The sequence below is a fragment of the Diplotaxodon limnothrissa genome, linkage group LG7 (genome assembly GCF_057381915.1).
Source record: "Diplotaxodon limnothrissa isolate DT_005_m linkage group LG7, D_limnothrissa_male_GT1.1, whole genome shotgun sequence".
NCBI classification, from domain to species: Eukaryota; Metazoa; Chordata; class Actinopteri; order Cichliformes; family Cichlidae; genus Diplotaxodon; species Diplotaxodon limnothrissa.
This window is the reverse complement of record NC_140602.1, coordinates 50,761,771-50,776,555: the sequence shown is the minus strand read 5'-3', so window position 1 is coordinate 50,776,555 and position 14,785 is coordinate 50,761,771. Positions and strand designations below refer to the sequence as shown.

The window sequence follows — 14,785 nt, the reverse complement described above, 5'->3', positions numbered from 1 at the left end:
AACAGCCCCACCAGAGCTGCTGCCTTCTGCCCTGTTGGTATTTTTATTTCGTATTTGTTTGGCATTAGCCTTGCGTTGGGAGCAGCTGGCTATGCCCGGCATCTCACTCTACCCCCTTTTCTCAGATGATTTACACTCCCCTTACAACCAGGCCAGATCGTGGCCAGAATGAAAAATCAGCGAGGGGGACTGAGACAGCTTCAGAGATGGAGAGAGCGAGTTACAAAACTGAGCCCAGACACAGGAAACTATTACCATAGTAATGAGTAGGACATCTTTGAGAACAGTAGGTCACAAAGCACCTCTGACAATGGTCAGTGACTCACCTGCATGCTAAAGAGATAGCATAGTAATCACAGGTGAGCGTGGTGAATGAGCGTACACATTGGCGTCACACAGCTCTGTGAGGCCGAGGTACTAAAGAGACCACAGTGCAGGGACAATGACCGACAGGAGATTTAAATCCAGATTCGGCTTTAATGTCTTTAATGTCATATGAGACATTTCCACAGCACCCGCCGTAAGTAGAGACGAGGGAAGAAGAGCTCGTTGCCTCGAGTGTGTGACACAAAAAGTGTTGACAAATTATCCGCAATGCCCCAGGGTTCAACAGTGATGCTTTGTGACAAGGCAACAGACACGTGTCAAACCGCATCACTGGAAGTGTTAACAGGGCTCTAACTTACACACACACAAAAAACATACCTAGGAATGCCACGTGTGCACGCTGAGGCTCCAGAAAATGGTATTAAACTTACAACTGTGCTGTGGGGGGCTGAGGATGTTAATGGAGACAAAGTTTGTTCAGAAAAGACAGGCTCATGTGTGCCTAATGTCAAACAACATTTAAAAAACTATAGCAGCTTACACAATACTGTCAACATACTAGTATGGAAGTTTAGTATGAAGCCATGAGAAAAGAGAAAGAGAGATGGCAGATGAAAGCCAATCATAACTGATTTACATTGTGATGGAAAAGCTGAGAGGCAGAAAATGAAGAAATGGTAAATATTTATATAGCGCTTTACTAGTCCCTAAGGACCCCAAAGCGCTTTACATATCCAGTCATCCATCCATTCACACACTGGTGATGGCAAGCTACATTGTAGCCACAGCCTCCCTGGGGTGCACTGACAGAGGCGAAGCTGCCGGACACTGGCACCACCAGTAGGCAACGGGTGAAGTGTCTTGCCCAAGGACACAACGACCGAGACTGTCTGAGCCGGTGCTCGAACCGGCAACCTTCCAATTACAAGGCGAACTCCCAACTCTTGAGCCACGATCGCCCAAGAAGAAGAAGAGGTCTGAAGCAGGTTATGGTTTCACATAGCACACTCTGGGTCCAGGTGTCTCCAGCTGACTCCACCCACCTGCTGCAGTGTAGAAATAGAAAATGCAGACAGCTAAGCAGTGTCTTATCTGAGTAACTGTGTTTCTGGCCTGCATCTTAGCATAGATAAGTCACAGAAACCCAGAGCACTGTACATATGCATATGCACATATAATCAGAAACTCCTAAGTCCTCTTACAGATGTTCCTAACTGTACTTAGACATATGTTAGACATATGATGCTAGGCCAAAAAAAGAGCGTTACCTTTATACTGGAGGAGAAGCTACAGGTAACTAGACTCAGGTCAATTAAAAAAAAGAGGGGAAAAAAGCTCAGAACCAACTTTTTTTTTTGTCCCGTTTGGCTCTTTTGCCATCAGAATTATTGTCTAAAGGTGAAGAAAGATGCCCAACGGATTTACTTTACCAAATGGACCAACCCAGCCTTGCCGTAATGGTCCATTTGATTCACCTTTTATTCTTTATTTTATTTTATTTTCACTTGCTAAATACGGGACAGACTTGACTGGGGAAAAGAAAGGGGAGAAAGAAAGAGGGAAAGAAAAACAGCGGGGAAGAGGGACGGGAATAAAGGGCAAAAAACAAAAACCAACAAAATAAGCAGACATAAAATACATAAATCAATCACCTGGATCACCTGTTGAGAAAGAAAAAAGAGAAAACAAGCAGAAGAAAAATAAACAACATCACGATGATATATGGGAATATAACAGTAAATACTAAATATTAAACATTATTGTGCAGCACGTAAGATCGACAGCGCACAGTGTGCTTTGAGGTAGGAGCCAAAAAGGGTGTAGTTTGTGTGTGTGAGCACCCGTGTGTACACCTGTGAGCATGGACGCGCTTGTATAAAAAGGTTCCTTCATGTAATGATCTGCTAGAGGGTGTGGGGAGCCACAGCCCCGTCCTCCAGGGCATGAAGCAGGTATGGAGGAGATCAAAAGTCCAGACATCCAGACGCCCCCAGAACACAAGAGACCAAGGAAGACCAACAGAGGGGCAGCCGCGCCACTGTCCCAGTAAGAGCTGAGGAGAGCCCCAGATGAGGGGTCACTCAGCAGCCGCGGAGCAGAAGCCAGGAGGGGTTGCAGTGACGTGCCCGTGAGCTCCGCCGGCAGCCAGCTGTGCCAGAGAGACCGAGCCCCAGGCCGAGAGGCCGAGGGCACCCCACCCCTGAAGTGGCCCGAGCGAGCCCCAGGCTCCAGGCCCCAACAAGCAGCTACCAGGAGTGAGCCGGTGTGTACCTGGACGCCCACCCCCGGACACAAAGAACCACCAACGCACCGATGTCTGAGGGCGTCTGCCACTGGCAGGGGAAGTGGTGGTGGGGGGAGATAGACCTCCAAACCTTGGAGTCCCAACATTTTTACAAGCTTTTGAATTTAGTGAAGACTCTATGATATCGTTCTCATTCAGTGCCATAGCAGGTCAAACTTTGGAGAGTATAAGTTATTTTCAGTTCGCCCACTCAGCTGATTAACTCACCTTTGTTTTTAACTGAGTCACTGGCTGCTACGTGTCAAGCATGCACATTAGTCTCTAGATGTCTCCAGTTTACTGGTATACCAGAGCGTTTTCTTAAAGATAAACCAACCACTCTTTGTACTTCACTCTACTTGTGTTTGTTTATCCCCTTGAACATGACGCAGGTTTTTCTCTCTGTGTGCGTCTGCTTGCATTAGTGGATGTACCAGTGAAAGTGAATCTTTTTCCATTAAAACAGCACTAACACCTTAGCTTGAGAGTGTTGCTCACACATCTTGCACTCTCTGTGCTCTATTTTCATGACAGCTCCTGGCAGAGCCCAGAAAGATCACACCATAACAAGTTAACATTTAACGATTTAATGAAGATGGAAGTCGTGCAGTGGACTGGACAAATGTGGGTGTGGGTTCAGCGGTGTTAAAGATTCAGGGAAAGAAAATTAAGGGAAGGATTGTTCACATTCAACTTCTGGATGAGCTCAGACACTGTATATGTCAGATTTTACAGTCATATACACTGTTAAGCACTGTAAGCTTCCTGGTGGGTACCAAAAGCATCGGGTTGACTTCCTACTTCCAAATGGAAATTTAACCAAATACCCTGTACTGTGTACTTTTGACCCACTAATAATTAGAGAAAATCTGTTCTTGTATTTCAAAGCATTAAAGACGTATGCAGTACAATCAAGCTACCTGGGAAAAAGAAATAAATAGAAGCCCCAGCACGACATTCATGCCCATGATACGAACCTGTACACTCTGACCTCAGCTGCACCTTTGAGCATTCACAGTGCCTTCTCAGATGTCCATATACCCAATTTCATAGGCACTAATGGACCTCTGTATCAACAAAGATGTGTGCTAATAACAAGCTCCCTCTCCTCTTAAGTTCAGAGGATGTGGCATCCATCTTTTCAAAAAAAGTATTTCAAATTTCACTTCATCTGATCACAGAACAGTTTTACACTTCGCCTCAGTTTTGGCCCAGGAAAGACAACAGTGTGTCTGGATCTGTTTCTTCTCCCGAGATGAAATGAGCTCATATTTTTTCACAAAAGACTAAAAATGTAGTGCATTTGTTGTCCGTGTTAACTGTAAATAAAATATGGGTGTATAAGTACTCTTTCCACACTGATGACAAGAACACAAAACAAGAAAAATGCTATAGCTACAGTATACTACTGCTAATAATAAAATGTAATTACTATTAATAATGATGATCTGAGTAATTTTAGTGTATATGGTACTCTTGTGTTTAATTTCACACATAAAGACAAGCATGCTGTGTTATCTAATGTGAAGAAGACTGCAAAGTTAATTATGATCCAATGCTGATGAATTCTTCTGTTCTAGTCACATCTTGTCATGTCAGTAAGAAATATTTCGGTCTCGTCCTCTTAACGCGGTGCATTGAGCCCGCCCTGTTTTTTCTTAATAAAGCTTGGTACTGCATCATATTATTGCACTATTATATCTCCGCAGCATGATGAATTATCTTAGCGTAATGCAAGTGACAGCACTGCTGATGGGCTTCACATTCTATTTGCATTCACATTAGCTTCTTCTCCTGTACCTTTTGTACTCAAGGCTCATTTATATGAGAATACTGTATGTACTGTAATTACTAGGATGATTCCTTCCTGTACATTTCACTCCTGTTACAGTTTCATCATGTGTCCTCTTTGTTTTCCTTTACCTGCCCTATAGAGATCTGTCTGCTCACCAAGGGCAGACGAACGGCGAGTGTGCGTGCAGACACCTATTGTCGACTCTTCTCCCTCTCTGTTGACCATTTCAATGAGGTGCTAGAAGAGTACCCAATGATGCGACGCGCTTTTGAAACGGTCGCCATTGACCGATTGGACCGCATTGGTAAGACCTACGAGCCTCATTTCTCTCTGATTGTTTGGATCTCTTGCCTGTCATAGTGCCTTGTTGTCTTGTCTTTATCAGTATTTGTTTGCCTTCTTTCCTCATAAAAGCATTGTGTCTGCCATCTTGTGCTGCATGACCTGTATGCTCTCTATTGATTTCTTTTTTTCTCGTGTCTCTTTCTTTACCTTAAAAAAAATATTACATATTAAAGAAAATTTTGATGTTACCAGCATTAATCCTTCTAAAGAAACAAAGTAGCGTTTTGTGGTTGGATTAACTGGAAGGCAGTGCATGTCGCTGTCCGGGAGGGAGTCAGGTCGCCCCCTCGTTGGTTTGGTGTTGACCCCCCCACTGGATGTCAGCGAGTGGATCGAAGCTAACCTCACATGCATGTGTGTCTGGCCCTCTTTCCACTCATCTGCACTCCTGGGTATGAGCAGCACCCCGCCCCATGTTAGAGTTCTCAAAATCCCCATAAAAAGAAACAAAGAGCTGGGTCAGGTAACAAGAGAGCCCCCACATTCACCGGGTCCAGTCGAGGACCTTGTGTAGCTTAATTCAGTCATCACATTATTTTTACTGTCTAGTAGAGAAATGTTTCAAGAGAAATTCAATCATGACAGATGATAGTTCAATACGTGATCACAATTCAGACACAGAGTCTTGTTAAAAAAAGGGGCACATGTATGTAACGCAAACAGGGCAGTAATTGGTTGCACTGATCCTAATGTCGCACATTCTCCAACTTCGTTAAGTTCTTACGTCTGCTCTAACATTTTCTATAAGATTCCATTATGAATGACTTGAAAGTAATAACTCAGCATGCTTCATGTATAAGTTAGGCACACTGTTACATTACTTTCCACTTGTGTCACAGTGGAGCAGGAAAGATATTTAACGAATATACTGCAGATTATTTTACTATACTTTTTATACGATGTGGTATCTATGTAGTCTGATCCAACCGCTGGGCTGGGTAATCTCATTAGTTACTCTAAGAATATCTGAATTAATGTAGTGATCTTGTTATCCAATGTCTATCTAGGTAGAAGAATTTCAATTTTACTGCACTGTAAAGTCTCTAAAGCCTAGCAGGAATGTTCTTACTCCTTATATAATGCTCTAGGATTATCAAGCTAGAAACGACATGATATCTAGACAGTAATATCTCTGAAGAGTACAATTCTATTTTCTTTAAAAACACAATGCATTTAGAGCTTTTCCAGCATGTGCTAGGTTTGCCCACAGATTTAATCAGGGCACCATACACCTTTTTTCAACGCAGCCATTTTGACGTTACGCAGTAGGTAAACACAGGTGTTTCTCATCACTATAATTAAGGCTTGCACATAAATACCACAGAACCCTAATTAATGTCACTAGAAACACCTGTATTTGAATACTATGGTGTGTCTAAATGACTGCTCTGAAAAGAAGGTGGTTTATTAAGTTAATTAATCAGGTGCAGCCTATTTGTCAAAAAAAACCTGGGCGATGTTCCCCATATGAAGACGGTTAAATGTTTTACCTTTTTGAAGCAACACTGCTTCTTTGCTTTTATTGTACCACATATGCAAAAAAAACAAAAAAAAGCCAAATCCTCTCACTCTGTATCTCTACTGGCTCTACTAATAAAGCCACCTTCTTGTCTTGTCCAATTTTTTTATGTCTGTGGATTGATTACTAAAAGAGGCCGTAATGTTGTTAGTGATTTGTTTAACGTGGAAACAGTTTCACCTAAAAACAGGGGGGAAAAGTAACTAAATAAAAATTCTTGAATTTGCAACTTCACAGTTTTCCTGTGCTGTCTCATGTTAGTTTTGCAGTAACTACATTTCTGTCAGATATTGCTGTTTTTTCCTTGTCATGTCTTTCTATCTGTGGTTTAGTTTTGCCTGAGACAGGCACATTAATAATTGCAAATTGCTTTGTAACCCAAATGTTGACTCAAAATTGGAATCCCGTAGTGTTGAAATCAATCAAACTCCAACAAGTGATGTATCTCATCGTCATGGCACGTGCTCCTCAGAATTATGTTCATATTCAACTATAAGCTGGTGGGTGGGCAGAGGGGGTAATGTTGACTGATGACTGGATTATTCTAAAATTCCTGACAAAACACACAACACACGTGTGTCAAAAAGAAGATCGACTATCGTTTTGAAGTTTTGAGTTTAGCATTTTGTTTTTTTCCATTTGTAGTTAGTTAAACTTAGAGATCACAAGCAAGACGTAGATGTGACTGTGAACTTGAAAGCACTGCACCCCCATACTATGGATATCACAGTACCAGAAATTTAGTAGCTGGCACCAATACCAATAGAATTACGCGATTCTAGGTATTCAGTTTGATTAAGAAAAAGAGAAATTACCCAGTGTACATAAACACAAGCTGCTTTATGAAAAAAAATTAATACGACAAGAATGTTAGCTCTGTAAATAAAAGCAACAGTGGAGAACAGAACAGAGACTGAAATGTGAGGATGGTTGCTGAGCAGCCTTTGAGGTATGGTGTTAGTTAGGGGGTTGTGTGTTATCTTGAGCACTTTAGGTAATGTTATGTTTATGGATTTTGCATCAGACAAGGGGCTGTATTTCTATCCAGTCAGCCCTCAACAGAAAGACTTTACATTACCCTGCTCCCTGCAATAAAGCACTAATAACCAATTGTGATTCAGTTGTATATGAGCATAATTTGCAGGAGACAAAGTTGTGTTATTTTGACTACCATATTTTTTCAAAAGTCTTACAGTCTTCTTTGATAAAATGTGTTAATTTTGCATTGCTGAGGCTTTCACGACATACTGAGTGCCCTTTGACCTCAATAAGGCCTAATTTACATTTGCCCTTTTTATAATAACTACCAATAACTAAATGTTGGAAACTCAAAGTTAACCACTCTGACTGACACCTCTCAGAGTGATATAGATTCGATCCATCCTTTCAGACTAGCCATGAAGGGGGTTTTGTCTCATACGAGGGAAGACACTTTGTCATGATCTGTGCTGGTTGTATCGTTTCTATATCTGAACTGCATTTGGTTACATGCCTGTCTTGCTCTAAAAAGGAAAGAAAAAGAAGTAACCATGCTTTGAAACCAATAACGTGTTGTACATTTGACATTATCTTTTATCTATCTAAAAATTATTTGACCAGGAGTCCGTCTTGAGACGAGCTCATCTCGTTTTCAAGAGTGTCCTGGCCGACGAGTAGGCAACAGGTAAACACTTTATTCCAATTCCAGTATTCGAACAGGAGCAAACTGACCTATTAAAGCTTGCTAAATGGATCCAGTCTCAAATTCATCCTCCAAGAACTTTTACTCAAAGTCACATTGACTGTTTAACTCCAGCATCAGTGACACATAACTCAATTCACCCACACTAAAGCTGAAAACCTTTTGATGAAACGCATCATGTCAATGTCAGTAAATAAGACAATCAAGGAAACAAAAGATATCATATTCAGCGTTACATGTCATCTTTGATTTGCAACAGATTTTTCGCAGAATAATCAACTGGATTATTAACTCAGCTCAGACATTTTTAATAAATCTTTGAATGCTTCGTTCAAAGTGTATTCACAAATGAAATCATGTCTGCCGATTAGTAAAACCTTTACTAATGCAATGGCACATACAATCTTTGTTACATGCCGAGATCCCATTTCATTATTTATTCATATATCATCGACAGAAAAGATTTGTTTCTGATTGTCTGGCTTGAAGTATGTGGGTTTTTAATAATTTTCAAAACTGACACTGATCATAAGAAAGTCAGTGTTATCTTTTGGCTTAAACTTTAAAACATGTTACTTTCTAAAATCAAAGACGTTTCTTTTTCACAGAGGGCAGCTGCGAAATAGTCCACAATGGTCCTGTTGTAAATCCATTAAGCCACTTTACAGTCTTCTTTGACCAATATTCAGGCCTGTAAATATAAGTATGTAATATAACATAGTAATGCAATCCATTTGTGTATAACCTTAAAGTTATGCATGACATTTTTAAATACATCCGGGTGGTAGCTAGTAACACCAACCAAAATTTACAATGAGCCTTGCACTTGTACCGAAAAATAATGAATACTAATCTTGCAACTGCAGTTTCTGTCTGTATGTTGGTATTGGATTTGTTGGTCCACATTTTCTGCAGGAATTCTGCATTCCCCTGCCTCTGGCTTGGCAAATGATTAAAATAACTGGAGAAAGATTTATATCCTAGCGTAAAAAATTAGCTTAACTAGTGACAATGCTAACAACAGCTGCCACTTCTTGCCACCACTTGGGCTCCGCCCACAAAACATGTCATCAACTTTTGTAAACACTTGAAATGTCTATCCGGTCTTTAAGTGATGACGTGTGAACCCTGTTTCCGGGTCCAGACTACTCTGCGTTTATTAAGGCTGTTGTGTTTTTAACATGTTTTGATGCTTTGTATCTTGTTCTCTTTAATCTGAACAAGCCCCTAAAAAAGGCAGTGATCACTGCCGGCCTCTTGGTTTTTATTATCACTGTTCATTTTAAAGCTCGCTTTTTAAAACCTGCCCATGCAGCAGTAAATTAATCACTAACCTTGTATTGTGGGTCAGTTATCTCAGTTGTTCTCCATTCTCCAGCTTCATTGTGCTAATATGTTTATATTATGCTAACCACAGCTGTGCAGCTAGCCATCACATAGCACATCATTATATACCAGCTAGCCCAACTTCAGTAACCCCACAAACATCAGTAATATTTAGTTTCATGTCTTCATTTATTTCGGAAGTGATAGCAGAGCTGTACATTTGAATTTTTCAGAAATCCCTCAGTCAAAACATAGTATATTATGTTTACGTGGAAACTAGCGAGCTAACTTCCCGCTAACTTCTAACTCCATTAAATGTCATAAATTCTGTTTTCATGGATGTCTGGATGTTAAACTTAATTGTTACACCTGGTAGAGCAGCCACACTGATCATTTTATTTCAGATAAAAGAATTTAGACAGTTTTTAACTCTCAGTGATGCCACGGTGTTCCTTTGACTTTGGGACCTAAAGCGGAGTTTGGACCTGGAAACGGCTAATGACGTCAGGCTAAAAGACCGGGTATAAGACAATAAATTTTATACTAGTTTTCAGTCGCTGTAAAAGGCCAAATCCCACTAACATAAAATTCATAGAATGTTAGCTGTAGACCCTTTCTTAGCTTTTGTCATTTGATATTTGAGCTCCTGCTGACCACCAAAGTCTGCTAGAATATATAGTTTGTAGTATGCACATTTTATTATTTAACATTTTATAGGCAAAATTTGGTTTCTTATAGATATAACAAAACAAATTATAATTAGTAAAGAGAAAAAAAAGTGAACTGGTACAGCAAAATCTGTATTTTTTCTTATTTCAATTGTGACATATAATAAATTCCATATTTCCAAAACTAAAATAAAGGCTTTTCTAGCATATGTAAGTCATTTTTGTAACTGTTAGCTGAAGCTAACTGTTTAGCTGTTCATTGAGGACTATCTCATGTGTGCCCTCTTGGTTTCAGTGTAATGGCATTACAGGAAGTACATCAAGTGAATGAGTTCCCTGTAGATTGACTCAACACAGTAATTTTTTCACACATAGATATCTATCTGTAAAAACATGAATGCATCTGGAGTTATCTTTCAAAGATATGCATTTTTTAATACAGTCTTCATTGTCTATTATATATGATGTCTGTAAACATTATATTGTGTTCTGTGTTTTGTTTTTTATTGGTTGATGTTTGTTGGCTATCAAGCTGTTTTATGTTTAGTGTATTGAATGTAAATAGTGGGAATTGGGGACTTATCTGATATTTTTACTATTATTTATTTTAATTTTGTCAAAGCTGAGTGGTTTTTACTTTTACTTTTTATTTTTTTTTAAAGCATATTGTTTCCAAAGCCTTTCTATTCAAGTTTAGAAATGGGCTACTGTTCTAGTAGTAATATGCCCAAAGTGCCTTGCTGAAACAGAAAGGGAGAAATGGATTCCTACCAAGTTGTATTTATTAGCCCGGAAAGTATTAGTGGAAAATATACACAATATGTCAGGTTTTGCCGAGCTTATACAATATGTCTGCCTCTCAATCCTCTCAATGTATTTGTTTTTTGGGGTAAGTTTAATTCTGTGATCAAAGCGAGACAGTAATTCTGTAAATGTGCAACATGAAGTAAATAAAGTTATTTAGGTACAAATAAAGAGTGTAAATAATATATAAGCTGAACGAACTATTGATGCAATGTAGATTCAGCCTGGTCTGGGCAGCTGAACCAAGTTAGCTCACAACAAATGTTTATTGTTAAAATTTTCATCATTCTGCATACCTACAAATTGTATTATTCAATAGGATCAACTGTAAAGCAAATATATGAATGTATGGGAATTTCACGTGCTGTAGCCATGATGCACCATGGAAAATAACAGCTCCCCACGTAATGAACGGAAATCATTTGTTTCTAACAAAATAACCTAAATGTTGCTGCATATGTGTAGCTCAAAATGCTATATTGGCATTTTTTGAAACTGTCTGTATGACAGATATAATAAAATGAAAGTAAGTGCTTTTAGCTTGTATAGTATCAATATGCAGTAAACATACTGTACAGTAAACTAAGTTTGCCTGACTTTAACTCTATTTAACTGTGCACAAAACACTGATAATGAGATACTTTTCTTTTCAGAGGTATACAGAAGAATCCCTGTTTCCCTGAAACCCAGTTATTGCCCCTGTCTCTAACTTGTTGGTGTGTTCAGATGTTTCTGTCAGAGTGACAAGCACACCAAACAATGAACATGTGTTGTCCTTCCAATCTACAGAGTTTAATCCTGTCACCTTTAAATATGCAATGAAAACAGACGTGTAAGTTAACGATAGTCTTATAATTAGTGTGTGGTGCTTGTTTTAGCTACCCGACCCTGTAGAGATTGCTGCAGTCGAGGAGAAAAACATCAAACTGAGGGCTTTATCCTGAGAAAAATGCATTAAAATATTACAGCAATCTATTTTCAGCTGCTACAGCAGCAAAAGTCCTGTCTTATAGTTGAATGCATGACTTACCAGCAGCCTTGAGAGGTGAAAGCCATCCAGCATATGCTGCCAAATGGTGAACTCAGTGGAAAAATCTTCTGCCAGTCAAGGACAGGGCTGAATGATTGATTGACTGTGGCTAAAGCCCTGAGCACACTAAAAGTCCACTTTGTCTTCTTTACCGGCAATGCGTTGCTGCTTGTCAATACACGATCAGTAGTAATGACAGGAAACACTTCCCATGAAGACGTTTGGACACTATCACTCAAAGTAAATATGTTTATTAGGTCTTTAGATTTGGCAATTCCTTCTAAGACAGGCTCGTTTGAAGATGTCTTTATATGCCCATTTACAACAGCTTCTTCTTTTTACTCAAACTCCCAAAGCCACAAAAGTGGCTGGTGTTTAAAAAGCCATCTGCCAAGCCTTTTATTATTACGGTTCAAGACCTGTGACATGCTAGGAAAGACTTTCATGTGGGCTCAAAATGCCCTTTATAGTGCATATGAGTGGAGTACTTTTTAAAAGCAGTTTGTTTACAGTATTAAAGGAATACTGTGTTTTGTTTAAATATGCAGACAAACTGCTTTGCACTAGTCAATATAAAATATAACTTGAAGAGAATCCCATTCATTGTGTGGTTAGATGATTAATATTAAGTTAGATTTTATACATTATGTATATGATACATAATGTATAAAATAAGATATATTCTCTTCTTATTTGACTTTGTTTCCACACTATAGATGTTACGCAGAATGCCCTTGTGATGTGTTATGGCTTTGATGTCAATGTGACCATGTAGCTAGACCGTGGCTTTAAATTAAGCCTTAGACCCTTTTCTTCTAAAATATCTAAAATCAGTCATGTCATGTGTGGGTACAACTCATCAGTATTCTTCTGTGTTTCACTGCCACTTCACAGTCTGTGCTATCAAGTCACACTTTCAGTAATCTTTGTCTCCTTACGTGTCCTTCACCCCTTCAAACTGTATATTTCCCACAGTCATTTCCATTTAATGTCTTTCAAAGGTTTATTCACTGTAACAGCCTTTAGTGAATGTGTAAAGATGCAGTTTGTGTGGTTAAAAGTAGCCCATTTATGAATGAATGTGGAATGAATACAGTGAAATGCCTCTGTTAAAGAATTGGCCTTGATCAAAGGAAGAAGCTAATGTGTGATTAAAACCCACAAGCTGCGTCTTTACTGACCCGTATCCTGTTTATTCCTGTGGTGCAGTATAGTTTATCCAAAGTTTACCGTGGCTGTGTGTATTCACGTGTCCTGACTGCACCCCAACAGGGAAGAAGAACTCGTTGCTGCTGCAGAAGTTCCAGAAGGATCTGAACGCCGGGGTTTTCAACACACAGGAGAACGAGCTGCTGAAGCAGATTATCCGTCAGGACAGGGAGATGGTAATGATGGTGGACCGCAAGCAGTCGGTAACCGGGATGAACTCAACACCAATGTCAGGAAATTCCATTATTAACTCACCAGCCCAGCCGCCCTTCTCCACTGCTTTTGGCACCACTCAGCTGCAGCAGTCCTCTGTACCCCTGACCTACAGCGCTTCAGCTATTGCTAATGCCTCCGCTGCCCGCATGATGCCAGCCGCTGCCGTTGCTGCTGCTGCAGCACAGGGGCTTTACCAAACTCAAAGTGGCACCCTAAATTTGTCACAGACCCCACTACAGCAAGGCACAATCATGTCTCCCTGCTCCTTCACAGCTGCCATGTGTAGCCCGCCTGTGCAGACCCCTTTGGCTAACCGGAGCTTCCAGTATGGCTCCCCCACAGCCTCCCAGCTGTCCCTTATCCAGCAACCCATTCCCCAGCCATCTCTGTCTACGCAACAGCTTGCTCAGCAGCCTGCTGCGCCAACTGCAGCCACATCCTCTGCAGCGCAGCAACAGCAGCAGCAGGCGTCACCTCAGCAGCAGCAGGTCCCTTCACCTCAGCGGGGGGACATCCACAAGAGCACGCAGGCTCTACAATCAGGCAGCTTGAGTCGAGACATCCGACACTTATCAGCCTCCCAACCATCACTACCACATGACACATCTCTGGGGCCCAGAGTGCATCCCACCTCAGGAGACTCCCTGGCCTCCATCGTGCCACCCACAGCAGCGGTGATCCAGGGAATGAATCTACAGAGTGGCATCCGCACCACTGTGCCCCAGCGGGTCAATTTATTCCGCCAGATGTCGTCAGGAGCCTTGCCTCCCGTGCGCTCAGCTGCAGCAGCGGCAGCTGCAGCAGCAGTGGCAGCAGCGTCCTCATCCTCAACCCAGCACAGGGATTCTCCCGGATCTAGAAGAGATTCAGTGCTCAGCAGTACAGAAACTGAGCAAGACAAAATGCGTTTTGCATCAAATTTATGATCCCATTTTACCCTCCCTCTCTTTTTTTAAACAGAAATATGTTTCAAATCATTTTTAATGGAGCTAGAACAAAAGAGGTCAAAATGAGGAACTTTGGCATTGTTTTCTTTCTCTCCAATTTTCTTCTAAAGTAACCTCATAGAAATGCTGTATATATAACCCATGTATTATATTTTAGACAATTTTGTCTCCCTAAACTTAAGAATGTATATTATACAGATACACGCCCTTTCTTTGATCATATCTATATATACATATATAGATATGTATATATAGATGTGAAAGCGTGTGTGCACGTGTGTGCACGGGGATGTGTGTGTTTGTGTGCATGGGACCATGTCAAAAAAAACACCAACAACATTGGCAATGGCAATTTCAATCTGTAGTATAAACATGAGTCTTCCTTTCTGAGAAATGTAAAAAATTATATATCTATATCTATAGATATATATAGATATATATAAATTAAGTTTTTTTATTTTTCATTGAATTTTTTTGTTTGTTTTTGCTCTTGATTTTTTTTAAAAACTTGTTTGCATTGTGGACTCTCACAATGACTTTTTCATTTTCTACTAAAAGAAGAGCAAACTTATCTTCTCCTATTAAGCAGCTTTAGCACCACTGTGGAAGAATAAATGCAAATAATGCCGACCAA

General features: G+C 40.2%; 1 protein-coding gene across 1 annotated transcript in view; it reads left to right on the top strand.

Annotated features, from left to right (window-relative positions):
• The window catches only part of hcn1 (hyperpolarization activated cyclic nucleotide-gated potassium channel 1), a 74,025-nt gene extending 59,895 nt beyond the window's left edge, over positions 1 to 14,130 (top strand). The window contains exons 7-8 of the mRNA XM_085358355.1: positions 4,546 to 4,710; positions 13,052 to 14,130. Of these exons, the coding sequence (XP_085214481.1) occupies positions 4,546 to 4,710; positions 13,052 to 14,130 (1,244 nt within the window). The remainder of the gene's footprint in view (positions 1 to 4,545; positions 4,711 to 13,051) is intronic.
• The last annotated feature ends 655 nt before the right edge of the window (positions 14,131 to 14,785 follow it).